Here is a 12,326-nt window from a genome sequence, read left to right on the forward strand (position 1 = left end):
GTAAAACAATAAAGTTAAAAGTGTAGAGGGAGTGTCAGATGTATTTGTTTAAAAAATAAAAAGGTGGAAAGCTAGCTTGGCACGAGTGTAAAAGGTTAAACAAAAATAATTTAAATATGTTCTTTGAATACAGGCTAATGCTGTTAAGAAAATGTAGAACAAGAACCGTTTCTGTCACACAGAACTGCCTGGACCCTGAACTAATCATTCATTTTTTTAGTTTTGTTCATATAGAGCCTGAAGGCAACCTAATTAAAATCAGATGTTTAACAGGTGAGTCATTGTTACTTCAGGTGTGCGTGGAGGGAGGATTCCCCTAAAAACCTCCAACGGTGGGTGGTTTATCTGGTTTCACAAGCAGAAACAGGCCTGTGTCTTTTAAAGCCAAACATGAGTGGACTTTTTGCCGGACTGTTGAGGGCTCGATGGACTCTTGCTAACCGAGCAGGTGTGATGATTAGACAACGAGCAACGTATATCAAGTCCAAACCACCGAAAGATAAGATCGGCGCTGCGGTAAGTTTGCTGAATTAGCCCTGATACGTTTTTCAGTGGCCTAAATGCTAACTGTCCTCCCTTTCAAGTGTAGCTGAAGAAGTTTTAAAAAAAATTGTGAAATGTCTCTTTTCTCGCAGGAATCTATGTTCGTGCTGACTGTGATGACTGTGACCATCCTCGGGCCTTCTGGTTGGATACTTGCGCACTTGGACTATTATAAAAGCCGGGGCTAATGGACGAGGCCATGAACGCAGTTTACCTACATGTGTTAAAGCCAGATTTCCTGATGTCAAAAATGCTATTTGAACCTCTCGATATTTTGTAAACATAATAAAAAGTAGTTTCTCAATTTCACGTTGTCAGTTTGTTTCTATTTGTGTCCTTACCTGGCAGCAGAGGTGGGACAAATACTCATATCGTGTACTTTTAAGAATGGAGAAACCAGCTCGAGTGCGCTAGAATTTGAAACTACACAACCGGAACAAATCTGCGCCTTCCTTCAGACTTCCCCTCGTCCTCCAACACACACAGGGACGCGCACATGACCAATGAGGGCACGAGATAAGTTTGTGCACGAGATGGAAGGCTGACAGGCAGGTAGGCCATCCAGTTATTTTAGCCGGCTCAGATGATTGGTCGTGCTTTTTACAGCACCACAGCTTCCACAGATGACATTTTTTTAATGTTTATTGATGGTTCATTGTCAAAGCATTTAATGTATTCATTACCTATCGGGATGTTAAGAGCATTCCATGGAATATAACAAAGTGTTTCTGAAGTGAATTACCTAGCCCACCTTTAAAGTACAAGTACCAGTGTAGGAATACTCTGTTACAAGTAAAAGTCCTGCTTTGAAAATGTTACACAAGTTCAAAAGTAATGGCATCAAAATATACTTAAAGAACCAAAAGTACTCACGATGCAGATTGGTCCATTTCAGAATAATATATGTTTTGATTATAATTATTGATTCATTAAACTGATTAAAGTGTTATCAGAGCTGGTAAAGGTGCAGCTATAGTTGTAATGACTGTTTACTGCAGGGTAGCTTGTGAATTTACTCCAGGTTTATCTAAAGTCTTAAGTGTTGATTATATTTCACATCATTAATCCAAATCGGTAAAGTAAAAGTACGCGATTTACGTATGAAATGTAGTGAAGTAGAAGTACAAAGTAGCATAACATGGAAATACTTAAAGAGCAATTTGCAGGTTAGAGAAACCATAAATGTGTAGGAAAATTATGTACACTAGAATCGATTTTCCCAAAAATATACATAAATATACACTACAGTGACATCTGGCGTCGTTTTTGTAAGACATTTTTACTTGCGCATAAAAAAAGCCTCCCCATGTGACCTCCCACGTGTGACGTCAGATGGGGGAGAGCGGCCGGTCTAACGTAGTAATAAACATGGATCACAATGCTAGTTTTGACACAGAAGAGGTTGAAAATAAATATTCCAATGCATATGACGGACCACAACCATATAATTATGAGCCTGTTAGGCGTCCAAGAGACCAGGAGCAGCCAAGGATTAGAAGAAATAACGATCGGCGAGAAATGGAGCTGTGGTGTGAAGAGAAACAGTGGAGAACAGGGCAGCTGTCTTGGTGAGTGACCGGCGTTAGTTACAGTTAATGTTAGCTAACGTCGGTCACATCGCAACATTGTAAAGTTAGCTATCATATATCAGGCTATAACTAAAGTAGTATTGATAATATAGTAACGTTACGGGCAGGACTGTTGATACTGATCCATAGCAGAAACTAATGCGCAAGTATCAGCCGTATATCACGTTTGTTACGGTATCTGAGGACCCAAACGCAGGTCACGGCAGTGTTGAAAAAGTGTTTATTAGTGGACGAGGTGCGGGGAGTAGAATCCGGCTGGAGTGGCGGCTGGTGACGGCGTAGTATGCTTGAAATAGTGGCTCTGGAGCAGCTTTCCTCGACATTGAGAAACACCCCCTGTCTGATCCTTCTTATTATACATCCATGGTCTGGTCAGACATCAATCTGTTCCGCGTAGCGCGCCCCCTAGAGGCCTGGAGGTGGAGCACTTCCGGTATGTTTTTTTTAAATGTGTTTTTGGGTTTGTATGTGTTTTTGACTTTGCATATCATTTTTGTATTTGCAGTGTTTTTCTGTTGCGTGTGTTTTCAGGGTTTGTGTGTTGTATTTAGCTTGCATCATTTCTGTAAATGCAGCATTTTTTTGTTGTATTTGTTTTCAGGGTTTGTTTGTTTTTTATTTCATTATTTGCAGACTGCTTATGTATGCGTTTTTAGCCGTTGTTCAGCGTTTGCACCTGCCGGCCACCGTACATATCCAATGTATTATTTTGAATACATGTCTTTTTAATATGCATTAAAACTGTCACAAAATTAGCTATTCCAGGAAAGATTTATACAAAAGTAACATAAATCGCCAGGGTTCCCTTTTTGAATTTGGGCCCCTGCCCCCCAAACATCTTCGACACGTGCCTGTGTGGGGGTGGGGGGCTGTGTGTGTGTGTGTCTGGTGCAGTTGCGCCTCTGCACCGGTAGGTGTCAGAAGCTGTCGGCGGAAGTGCGTGCTCACAAACAGGAGGTATCGCCACAAGGAATCTACAGCTGAGAAATCGAGTGATCCGAAAGGAGATTTTCCTAATAAAACAATATCCCTCCACCGGGTTAAACTGCCTTTGAATGCACCATGAAGCCTCAGCTGGCAGGGGCCAAGAAGCGCCTGAAAGCAGCCGGATCCGAGGCGGCTCTGTCTCTGCAACAGGAGCTTGTGGCAGCCATACATGGCGCGTTTGAAGTGGCTGTGGAAATCGCAGTTCGAGAGGTGACAAAGCTCGTAAGTGAGGCCACTGGAGATGCCTATGTGGAGATACAACGAGAGAACGAGTCACTCAAACAAAGACTGCAGAGAGCTGAAGCTAAGCTGGAGGAAAGAGGTGGTAGCTCTCCTCGTACCAAGCAGCACTTGAACGCCACAAGCCGCACAGATCAACCACCTCACCTGAAATGCAATCAGAAAAGCTCTAATCCCAATGTGGACATCGTGTTTAGTGGCACTGGGGTCAAAGATCATTCTCCTGTAGTAGGTCAGACTCACAGCCGTGTACACCAGTTCCCTGACCCCCAGTCAACACACGAGGAGCAGATATCAGGTGACTCAAACACTCAGCATGTCAGTGAAGCAGCCTCAGAGAGAGCAGATGATGGAGGAGCTGTTGCCTGCCTGCTTGCCTTTACTGAAGGTAGGTAGCTGCTTTCATTTCCTGTTTGTTTTTCATTTCCTACCACTCTACCTGTATAGGTAAAGTAGAACATGTTCGCCTAACATGATGTGACACAGAAAATATGTCACATGGGACTGACTTTTTTTTACTCATTTTGCAGTATGACATGAACATGGCCCATTATAATCAATCAAATATTAATAAAAAAAGAATGAAAGCCTCTATCAAATAAATATGCTAAATTAAGTAAGTGTATCAAGGACTAAACCGGCCATCATGAGGAATTTACATTTATAAATGTAATACTTTGTAGAGGTTTTGAGAAAATAGATGCACCAGTTCTGTTTTTGCGTTTATTAACTCAGCTTTAGACCGTATTGGAAATGTGCTCTCAGCATTTTGCGTTACCATAGTAACACACTCACTGACCCTGTCCAACTCTTCCTGTTAAGTAAACATCACAGAAGAAGACAATTAGAAAAGGCACCACAGATAATAGTGGAGTTTGTTCAAACATTCTTTTAAAATATTTTATTTATCAGAATCTTGTTTGCTACATTGTAATCACATGCGTTTGCAGGTCAAAGTTGAAATGTATAATGACTATATTAGGTACAATAACATTTGTTTAGAACTGTAATCATTGGCTCATTAATTACCTGCCCTTTATTTCTTTTTAAAAAATCAAGTTGCTGTCCTAAATGCCTTGAATTGATTTCTGAGTAAAAGCAAAGTAATTGTGTGTTTACTGTGGCTAAATTAAATGTGGGTCACATTAGTTTAAGTCATTCATATATATACCATCTTTAAAATACAAATGTTTTTAGGAGAATTTTGGTTAATTTGTTACCAAGAGAATGCAGCGTCTAAACGTTGCAATGTACTCTGATGCCTTTCAAACAAAAATGTAAATATCAAAAATCTGTAATCTATAAAAATCAAACCTTTAGAACATTTTAAGAGTTTACAAATTGTGCTCAAGTAAATAACACAGTAACATGTCTAATTTTATTTTGCTCACTGCTTGTACCCTGTGATCTTCTTGTTTACAGAAGTCAGTGATGAGATCTCCCATCTGGTAAGGGTAGAAAGTATCAACCAGCCATGCAGAGAACAAACAGCTCATTACTCGCCACTGTTTCCCAGTGTGGATGAAGAGTCTAGTGTAGACAATGTGGCAATAAAGCAGGAGATCCTAGAAGAGGGGGAAGACGATTCAGCCTTCTGTTTGGACTCGATGAAAGTGGAGGATTTCAGCCCGGACTGCATGTCAGCGATCCAGGCTGAAATGCTGGTGGAGTGTAAACCAGAAGTCCTGGAGGGACAGATCGACGAATCAAGCGCTCCTCTGTCCTGCACCAGACTGGCTCAGGGTAAGAAGAAAAACAATTAGCGCAGAATACACCACAACATTTTTTTTTTTTTCTACCTGTGGGACCAACTCTTCAGATATGAGATATATATTTTGTTATTATATTCTTTATCTTTTTGTTTTTCCTCTAACACAGTTTTTCGACCTTACTGCAAGGTAAGTTTAAGTTGAATTTGACGGCCATTTAGACCTCTGCCTTATTATTTACTGCCTTTGTAGAATGGATGAGTTCTGCAAACATTATGTTATCCGCCAGTTTGCATTATATTCATGTGACAATTTAGACCGCATCATCTCCGTGCAATCAATTGCTAAAGGTCAGCATTTAGACTTGAAATTTGGCATTTAGACTTCAAAACAACCACAGTGTAGTTGTTTATACGAATTAAAAACGTTGTTCACAGGTTCCTTAATGCAATTACAAGACATAAAATAATAGGAATAAAAATAGTGCAAGCTCAGACGTTAAGTAGTCTTATGGCCTGTGGGATAAATTATAGACTCAAACTAATGCATTTGAGTATTCTTATGGCTAATTTTATAGAAAAAAAGTGGACACTTATCATATTATCTGTGACTGGAAAAGTTCGTTTTTGAATATAAATGTCATTAAAGTGAATAAAAAAGTTTGAAACTCATATGACCACTAATCTCGTAGCATCTCTCTCCACAGAGTTACCAAACATCTTCCCTCTGGCAGAACCAGCTCCCATCCCAGAAGCGCCCCCACAGGGTTATGTCCACAGGAGGAATAGTCGCAACCTCGGCCACCCCGCCACCAACCTCTATGCCTGCAAGTCCTGCGGCCAGTCGTTCCCCCTGCCCAGCCTGCTGAGGCGGCACCACAGCCAGTGCCAGCAGAGGCTTCAGCACTGCTATCCGCCGGTAGATGGAGACAAGAGGCCCAAACTGCAGCTTTTCCCCCCGGGCTGCAGCCCCTTCCGCTGCACTGAGTGCAACCGAGAGTTCAACCGCTTGGAGAACCTCAAGACTCACCTTCGCATCCACACAGGAGAGATGCCGTACAAATGCTCGGTTTGCTCCAAGTGTTTCCGTCACTCCGGGGCGTTAACCAGGCACTTCCGCATCCACACAGGAGAGAAGCCTTACATCTGCGGACAGTGTGGGAAGTCCTTCAGGAACTGTGGGGGGCTTAAATTCCACCAGCGATCACATAGCAAGCAACTACAGTAGTTTTTTTAGATTCATGGACAAAGCAATTTTTAAATGGTCAAATCATTTTTGTGCAAAAGTGAAAAGTGGGTTAATATTTTATCAGATACTTTACATATTTATGGCACACATATTTAGTCTTAACTGAAACCTGGGTGACATTTGTATCATCATTAGTCAAAACTTTATTTAACAGGTCTTACCTCTGAGATCCCATGTTTTTTCAAGAGCTCTCAACCAGAAAGTAGGATCAGTTTAATTGATAAGAACTCTCAAGTGTATCATATTGAAGTCAAACCATAGATTATTCTTTGACTGAAACAAAAACGATTAGCTGTATTTTCAGTGATGTTCAGTGTCTTCTCATTTGTAGAAAAATAACAGAAATACAATGTATTGAAAATGTAGCAGTGCAATCAGCCACAACTGCGTATGATGGCTCAGTAGACACTTATTGATATGAAGTGTTTGGAACCTTTCAGTGTAACTCTACTCAACTTGTTTCATGAGAGTTATTAAATAATCTTTTTTTTTTTTAATAACAAGTATTGTTTTTAAAGTTGTTTTTTTCACTGATGTCTCTTGATATAATTTCATGGAAACTAGGGACAACAATTCAAATTTAAGATTTGGTTTTAAGCAGAGGTAGAAAGTATATTCAAGCCACGAATGGCATGAGATGTATCAAGGTCAAGTAAAAAAATAGCATCTTTGGAGTCGTAGACACTCAGACTGCCAGGAGAGGGCGAAAAATCACTGTGTAATCACAATCTTGTTTTAAAAGATATGGTTGTTGGTAAATGTGAGACATTTGCCGTTATTACTTATAATTCACATTAACCCAAATGCAACACATGTTCAACTCACAAAACATACTCAGTCAGTAACAAGGATTCCTAAAACCTGCATCATCAAATTTTCTTTCCCTCACGGAGAATCTCTCTAAGTTGAAGGTTTGATTTGCATAGGTATGAAACAGAGCTCCAAATCTCTAAATTGTAAACTCAAACCTTTATCACAGCTAAACTGTCAGGTGAATTACTTTCTGCTGTGTTGGAATGTGTTTCTCTCCGTCAATGACAACTTTCCTCTCTGCCATGTTGAAGTGTCCTCAAGCTGTGCTACTATGAAACTGCCTCACTCCTTTAACAATACATTATATTGCTAATAAATTAAGTCTACTTCAGCTCAGAAATGGGATTTGCTCGTTGTTACATTCCAGGTTCTCTGTACTCACATTCAATTTGAGTTTAAGGTACATGTACACATACGTACATATATTTTATAACATCACAGCTAGAAAGCCAATCATGGTCCAATAAGCAAATTGATGTTGAAACTGAAGTATAAAGGGACAAATATGGGAATAGGGGACATTTAATATCCTTTAGTTAAACTTTTGAAATTGAACAAACATTTGCCTATTAATACTTCTTGCTTCTGGAGTAGCCTAATTGTAATACAAAAAATATACTATATCAGATGCATGTATTTTTCCTTCATGTAATGGGACTGCTACACTTTTTTTTTTTCTTGCCTTTTTACATAACTCATTTGCCAAATGATCAGAATAAAAACAATTGCTACGAAGGTTCACTGACTGGATAGCCATTTTGATTTATTTTCCAACATACACTTTATTTACGTCCTGACCACTAAAAAGGAGCTTGCACAATGTGTGATTTTAGGAAAGCTCACATCAGTTAAACTCATAAGTATACCGTCTTTAGTTAAAACAGATGTTTTAGTAATGAAAATATTGAGGTAAACTCTGCATCATAGACTGTATTGGGCTCTGCATCCAAAAATAATTTTACTCTATGATCGATTGCTTTGCACATATGCGTCTTTTCTGCCATCGATTACTCGGGCCTGGATTAAAGGAAGCGGACGTACTGAGGGAACAGGAAGGAGATAACAAAGCCAGCAAGGATAAGCAGCAAAACAAACTACCTGCGTTACCCGTCAACGGGACAGTTAAACTATTCGCCTCGTTTTGACAGGTTAATGTTCATGCAAGGAGGGCAGGCTGCTGTCATGAACGGCGAAGAGCTTCCTTCCTCCGGGCTGAAGATGTCGGTGGGACTCGCTAGTTCCGCCTGAGCTCAGCTGCTGCTTCACAGGCTGCTGTCGGACACTCAGCCCGCGGTATGTCATTTTAGCTTCCTAGATCGACTGGACTGCACCTACAATAATATATCTATTATTATTCTGTCAGTGAGCCAAGTTAACTTTCCTGTCTGAAAGCATCTGACAGCATCTGACAGCATCTGACAGGCCACAGCAGCACTAAAAGAGAGATGGCTAGGGATGGAGTGTACTTTACATATGCTGTATAGGTATACATGTTTGTCGTAAAAGGTTCTGAGTACTTGTGTTAAATGCTAAGACAGATACGATTAGCCTTTATTGATTTCCAAAGGGGTAATTCTAGTGTTGCAGCAGCACAATAATCAGTACAAAGTTGAAAATTAGCATGCATACATTGACAGTTTAATGCTTTGTGTCTCCAAGCTGACACATTCAAGCTGTAAAAAAACGTACCCACAGAATCTCCGACCTTTGCTGTTGTTCATTCCTACACATAGTATGCTGCATGCACTCTATTTCAGCATGTTTCTATAGTCTTGCTTTTGTGTAATGAGCAGTATGCCACCACGGCCTGTGTTGCACCTGTAGCCCTACCTAACACACCCTGGAGAACACTTCAACATCACTGCTACAACATTCTGTTCAAGGGAAAAAGGGCCACCGCTTGTGTGGATGTCCAAATCAGTGTTGATGGAAAATATAGCCTAATGAAGCAATACATTTCTCAGTACATGCTATATTGATGAGTGTGCAGCTGGAAAATCTGTTTTTTTCCATTAGCCACTGCTGTTATTTGAGGTAACATTAACATAATTGGAGACAAGAAGGAACTACAGACCATTACAGGTTACAGGATTTCAAGTCTTTACCTCAGGTTAGTCAGGGGGCATTCTCCAATTGCAGCTCCAAAACAGAACTTCCTAAACCTGTTTTAAGATGGCTTGAATTGTTACTATGTAGGTTTCCAACCGTGAAAATTACATCCCAAAATATCAGTGTACTGGACAATGATACCTTTTACATTTTTGGCTGCCTTGGGTATTCATTCATATTTATTGCAGCCAGAGCAAACGGTAAAAGAAATGCAGGAGGGTATGGCACGTCAGAAGCTTGCACACAACAGAATTGGAGGGATGAAACCCTTTTGGTCACACATGCAGAGCACACAGCACACACAGTGAAATGTGTTCTCTGCTTTTAACTAATCCTAGTAGTAGAGTCTAGTACTAAGAGCGGTGGGCAGCTATTGTACAGCGCCTGAGGAGCAATGGGAGTGGGGGGGGGTTGTCCGGTGCCTTGCTCAAGGGCACCACGGCAGGGCCCAGGAGGTGAACTGGGACCTCTCCAAGTAGCCGTCCACACTCCATATTTAGGTCTGGTCGGGGACTTGAACCAGCAACTCTACCGCTCCCAGTCCAAGCCCCTACTGACTGAGACACTGCCGGACTGTGCAACCTGGTACATAAAGGCTCTGTGGACAGGGAAACATTTTGACTCAAGATGGCGCACACTGAGCAATGATTACATTTAACATCAACACCAAGTGGCCGATCAAATGAAAGATGGCAAATATTCCTCAAAAGTTGTTTTTTATTCAGGCAATCAAATGTTTTAGTCTCAATGGCCTGTGATAAACCAAATTGACCTGTCATTTTAATTGAGTTTTGAGTGTGACTTGAGAGGTCTTTAAACAAGGCTTGATGCCTCCGCACTCCTTCCCAAAGAAAAGACTGTTTCAATCTCTATTTTTCTCTTCTCATTGGGCCCGAACAGAGACATGTGTTTGTGTATATCTCTTTAGCAGGCTGTGACATTAGCTAGCCAGGAATCTTGTTGCCTTTTTCTCTGTCAATTCACCCTCTTAACCCTGCCTTCTTTTCCTCACTGTGTACAGACGATGCAGGGCGTGTCCCAGGACCCCTCACGTGGTGCAGGGGAAGGGGGGGAGATGGCTCACACTCTATCCAAAGAGACTCCCGGGTCTCCAGATCCCTCTGAGTTGGGGAGCCCGCGGTGCACGCAGAACTTTGACCTCCTCAACATGGTTGTGTCCTATAAGAGGATGGCTCTGTTTCTAGAACCAGCTGCAGATGCTGTGGAGGTGACCCGCTTCCTGCTCGGGTGTGTATGTGTGTGTGTGTGTGTGTAGCCTATTTGAGCATAACAAATCGCTTTCCCCCATGAGCAGCAGGAAGAACATTTTAAACTCAATATCTGCCTTTTGTATCCCTCAGATGGAAGATGCCCCTGTGCTCTCTTTTTGTCTGTTTGTTCCTAAATGTCTTCTTCTGCACTATTACTGAAGGTAAGATGAGGCATTCGGTGCTAATATTGATGAAGCTTTTGCTTGGTGATTTTAAAGGTCACCTATTATGCAAAATCCACTTTTTCATGTATTTTCTACATCACCATGTGTCCCCTCCGTGTGAGGAGATTCTGAAAGTTTCAGGAAAAAATACTCTCTTTTTGTCCTGATCCATTTATATAAAAACCTGCCTGAAAATGAGCTGATCAGATTTTGTCCACTTTATGATGTCATAATCGTTTGGCTTGTGTAACCATTAGCCAATCACCAACCAAGGTAACCCCCCCCCCTCATCACCTGAATCTCCTCCGAGAGCACCTTTGTGTTCTTTTTAACCAAATCTCTCTCAGAGGGGCATGGGGAGTGGCTCCTTATTTTCATCTAAAGTAACAGACAGAGAATCAGCACTTTTGATACAGGGCTGAAACAGAGGGGATTATGGGATGCTGCAATGATCTGTTTGGTGTTTGGAGCCAAACACTTCAGAAACATGTTTTGTATATATCTGAGACCTATAATATATGAATGAAAAACAGTATAATAGGGGACCTTTAAAAGACTTGTGAATTATTTATTAACCCGCTGTTGTGTCTGCTTCTCTGGCCTCAGTGGGCTGGATCACAGTGGGCGTGGTGTCCGTGGCGCTGCCTGCTGCCCTGGGTTACCTGCAGGACAGGTGTGGGGGCAGAGCTTCAGATTCAGAGCTCCACAAGATGCGCTATCACGCCGTGCACCGCAGGGACCTGCAGACGGTGCACCTCACCAAACAGGAGGCCATGCTGGAAGTCAAAGACCTGTAAGGCTGCAGGGGGGGGGGAGTTATGTTCTGCAAGGCTAATTACTAAGGATTATATTCATCACAGATTCATCTTCTAAAAAAAGAAAATCTTGAGTTTTCTTTTTTTTAGATGTTAGCAGCCTAAAACGCCAAACATATTCAGTTTATTAGCGCATCATACAAAGTTAATACCAATTACGGTATTGTCTTTAAGAAGCTTTTTTGGTATTTTTGCTATGAAAACAATAACAGTAATTAAACTACTTTAAGTTTATCATACATTTGCCTATTTCTTTTCTGTTAAACCATAAAATGTACTTATCAGTTGAGCTTGTTTGTTATAGCATTATAAATGCTTAGGAACTCTGTTAAGTATTCCTTGAACTTTATTTTCCCAAATTCCCTTTTTTTTCCTTCACAATAATAATAATGAATATCCTTGAGGCCTTACACATTTGCTTTATCCATTTCTTATGTTATAGAACATTTGCAAAGCCGTTTAAAAAGTGGGTCCCCAATCAATAAACCTTTTTCTACTACTCTTTTTGGAAGAAACTATGGCTTGTTCCTACATGTTATATGTCCATGGGACATTTGTACATGGTGTTTCTTCACGTATGGGTTGATGTTACTACTGTGTTTGTGAGTGCTCATGTTTTCTGTCTTCTCCAGGTTGAAGCACTTGGATGACATGCTGTCCTCTGCCTGCCTGTCAGCAGAAACTTTTTACAGAGTCCTGTACTGGGACGATCACACCACGTCATCAAGGTCTACACACACACACACACACACACACACACACACACACACACACACACACACACACACACACACACACACACACACACCAACAACCACCACCACCACCACCACCACCA

The 12,326-nt window shown here is 41.1% G+C and overlaps 2 protein-coding genes and 1 long non-coding RNA gene across 10 annotated transcripts in view; all 3 read left to right on the forward strand.

Annotated features, from left to right (window-relative positions):
- Positions 1-254: 254 nt before the first annotated feature.
- On the forward strand, positions 255-847 carry LOC104945326 (uncharacterized). Its single transcript, XR_798329.1, has 2 exons — positions 255-516; positions 636-847. It is a non-coding gene; the product is annotated as an uncharacterized lncRNA (long non-coding RNA).
- A 2,140-nt stretch (positions 848-2,987) lies between these two features.
- On the forward strand, positions 2,988-7,860 carry LOC104945327 (zinc finger and SCAN domain-containing protein 31). Of its 2 annotated transcripts, XM_010770972.1 has the most exons (4): positions 2,988-3,747; positions 4,782-5,102; positions 5,238-5,257; positions 5,775-6,029. In XM_010770972.1, exons 1-4 carry the CDS (start codon positions 3,195-3,197, stop codon positions 5,934-5,936), a joined length of 1,056 nt encoding a protein of 351 aa, XP_010769274.1. In that variant the 5' UTR covers positions 2,988-3,194; the 3' UTR covers positions 5,937-6,029. The 2 variants fall into 2 exon arrangements, with proteins under 2 accessions (XP_010769274.1, XP_010769273.1); XM_010770971.1 differs by lacking the exon at positions 5,238-5,257 and having other exon boundaries at positions 3,045-3,747; positions 5,775-7,860.
- A 296-nt stretch (positions 7,861-8,156) lies between these two features.
- zfyve27 (zinc finger, FYVE domain containing 27) overlaps positions 8,157-12,326 on the forward strand; it is a 14,081-nt gene continuing 9,911 nt past the window's right edge. For all 7 annotated transcript variants that reach the window (XM_010770974.1, XM_010770977.1, XM_010770980.1 and 4 more), the window contains exons 1-5: positions 8,157-8,422; positions 10,260-10,486; positions 10,600-10,670; positions 11,280-11,466; positions 12,121-12,216. In XM_010770974.1, coding sequence (XP_010769276.1) covers positions 10,263-10,486; positions 10,600-10,670; positions 11,280-11,466; positions 12,121-12,216 — 578 coding nt within the window. In that variant the 5' untranslated portion in view covers positions 8,157-8,422; positions 10,260-10,262. The remainder of the gene's footprint in view (positions 8,423-10,259; positions 10,487-10,599; positions 10,671-11,279; positions 11,467-12,120; positions 12,217-12,326) is intronic.

The sequence above is a fragment of the Notothenia coriiceps genome, unplaced genomic scaffold (genome assembly GCF_000735185.1).
Source record: "Notothenia coriiceps isolate Sejong01 unplaced genomic scaffold, NC01 NC01_scaffold00009467, whole genome shotgun sequence".
Classification (NCBI taxonomy): domain Eukaryota; kingdom Metazoa; phylum Chordata; class Actinopteri; order Perciformes; family Nototheniidae; genus Notothenia; species Notothenia coriiceps.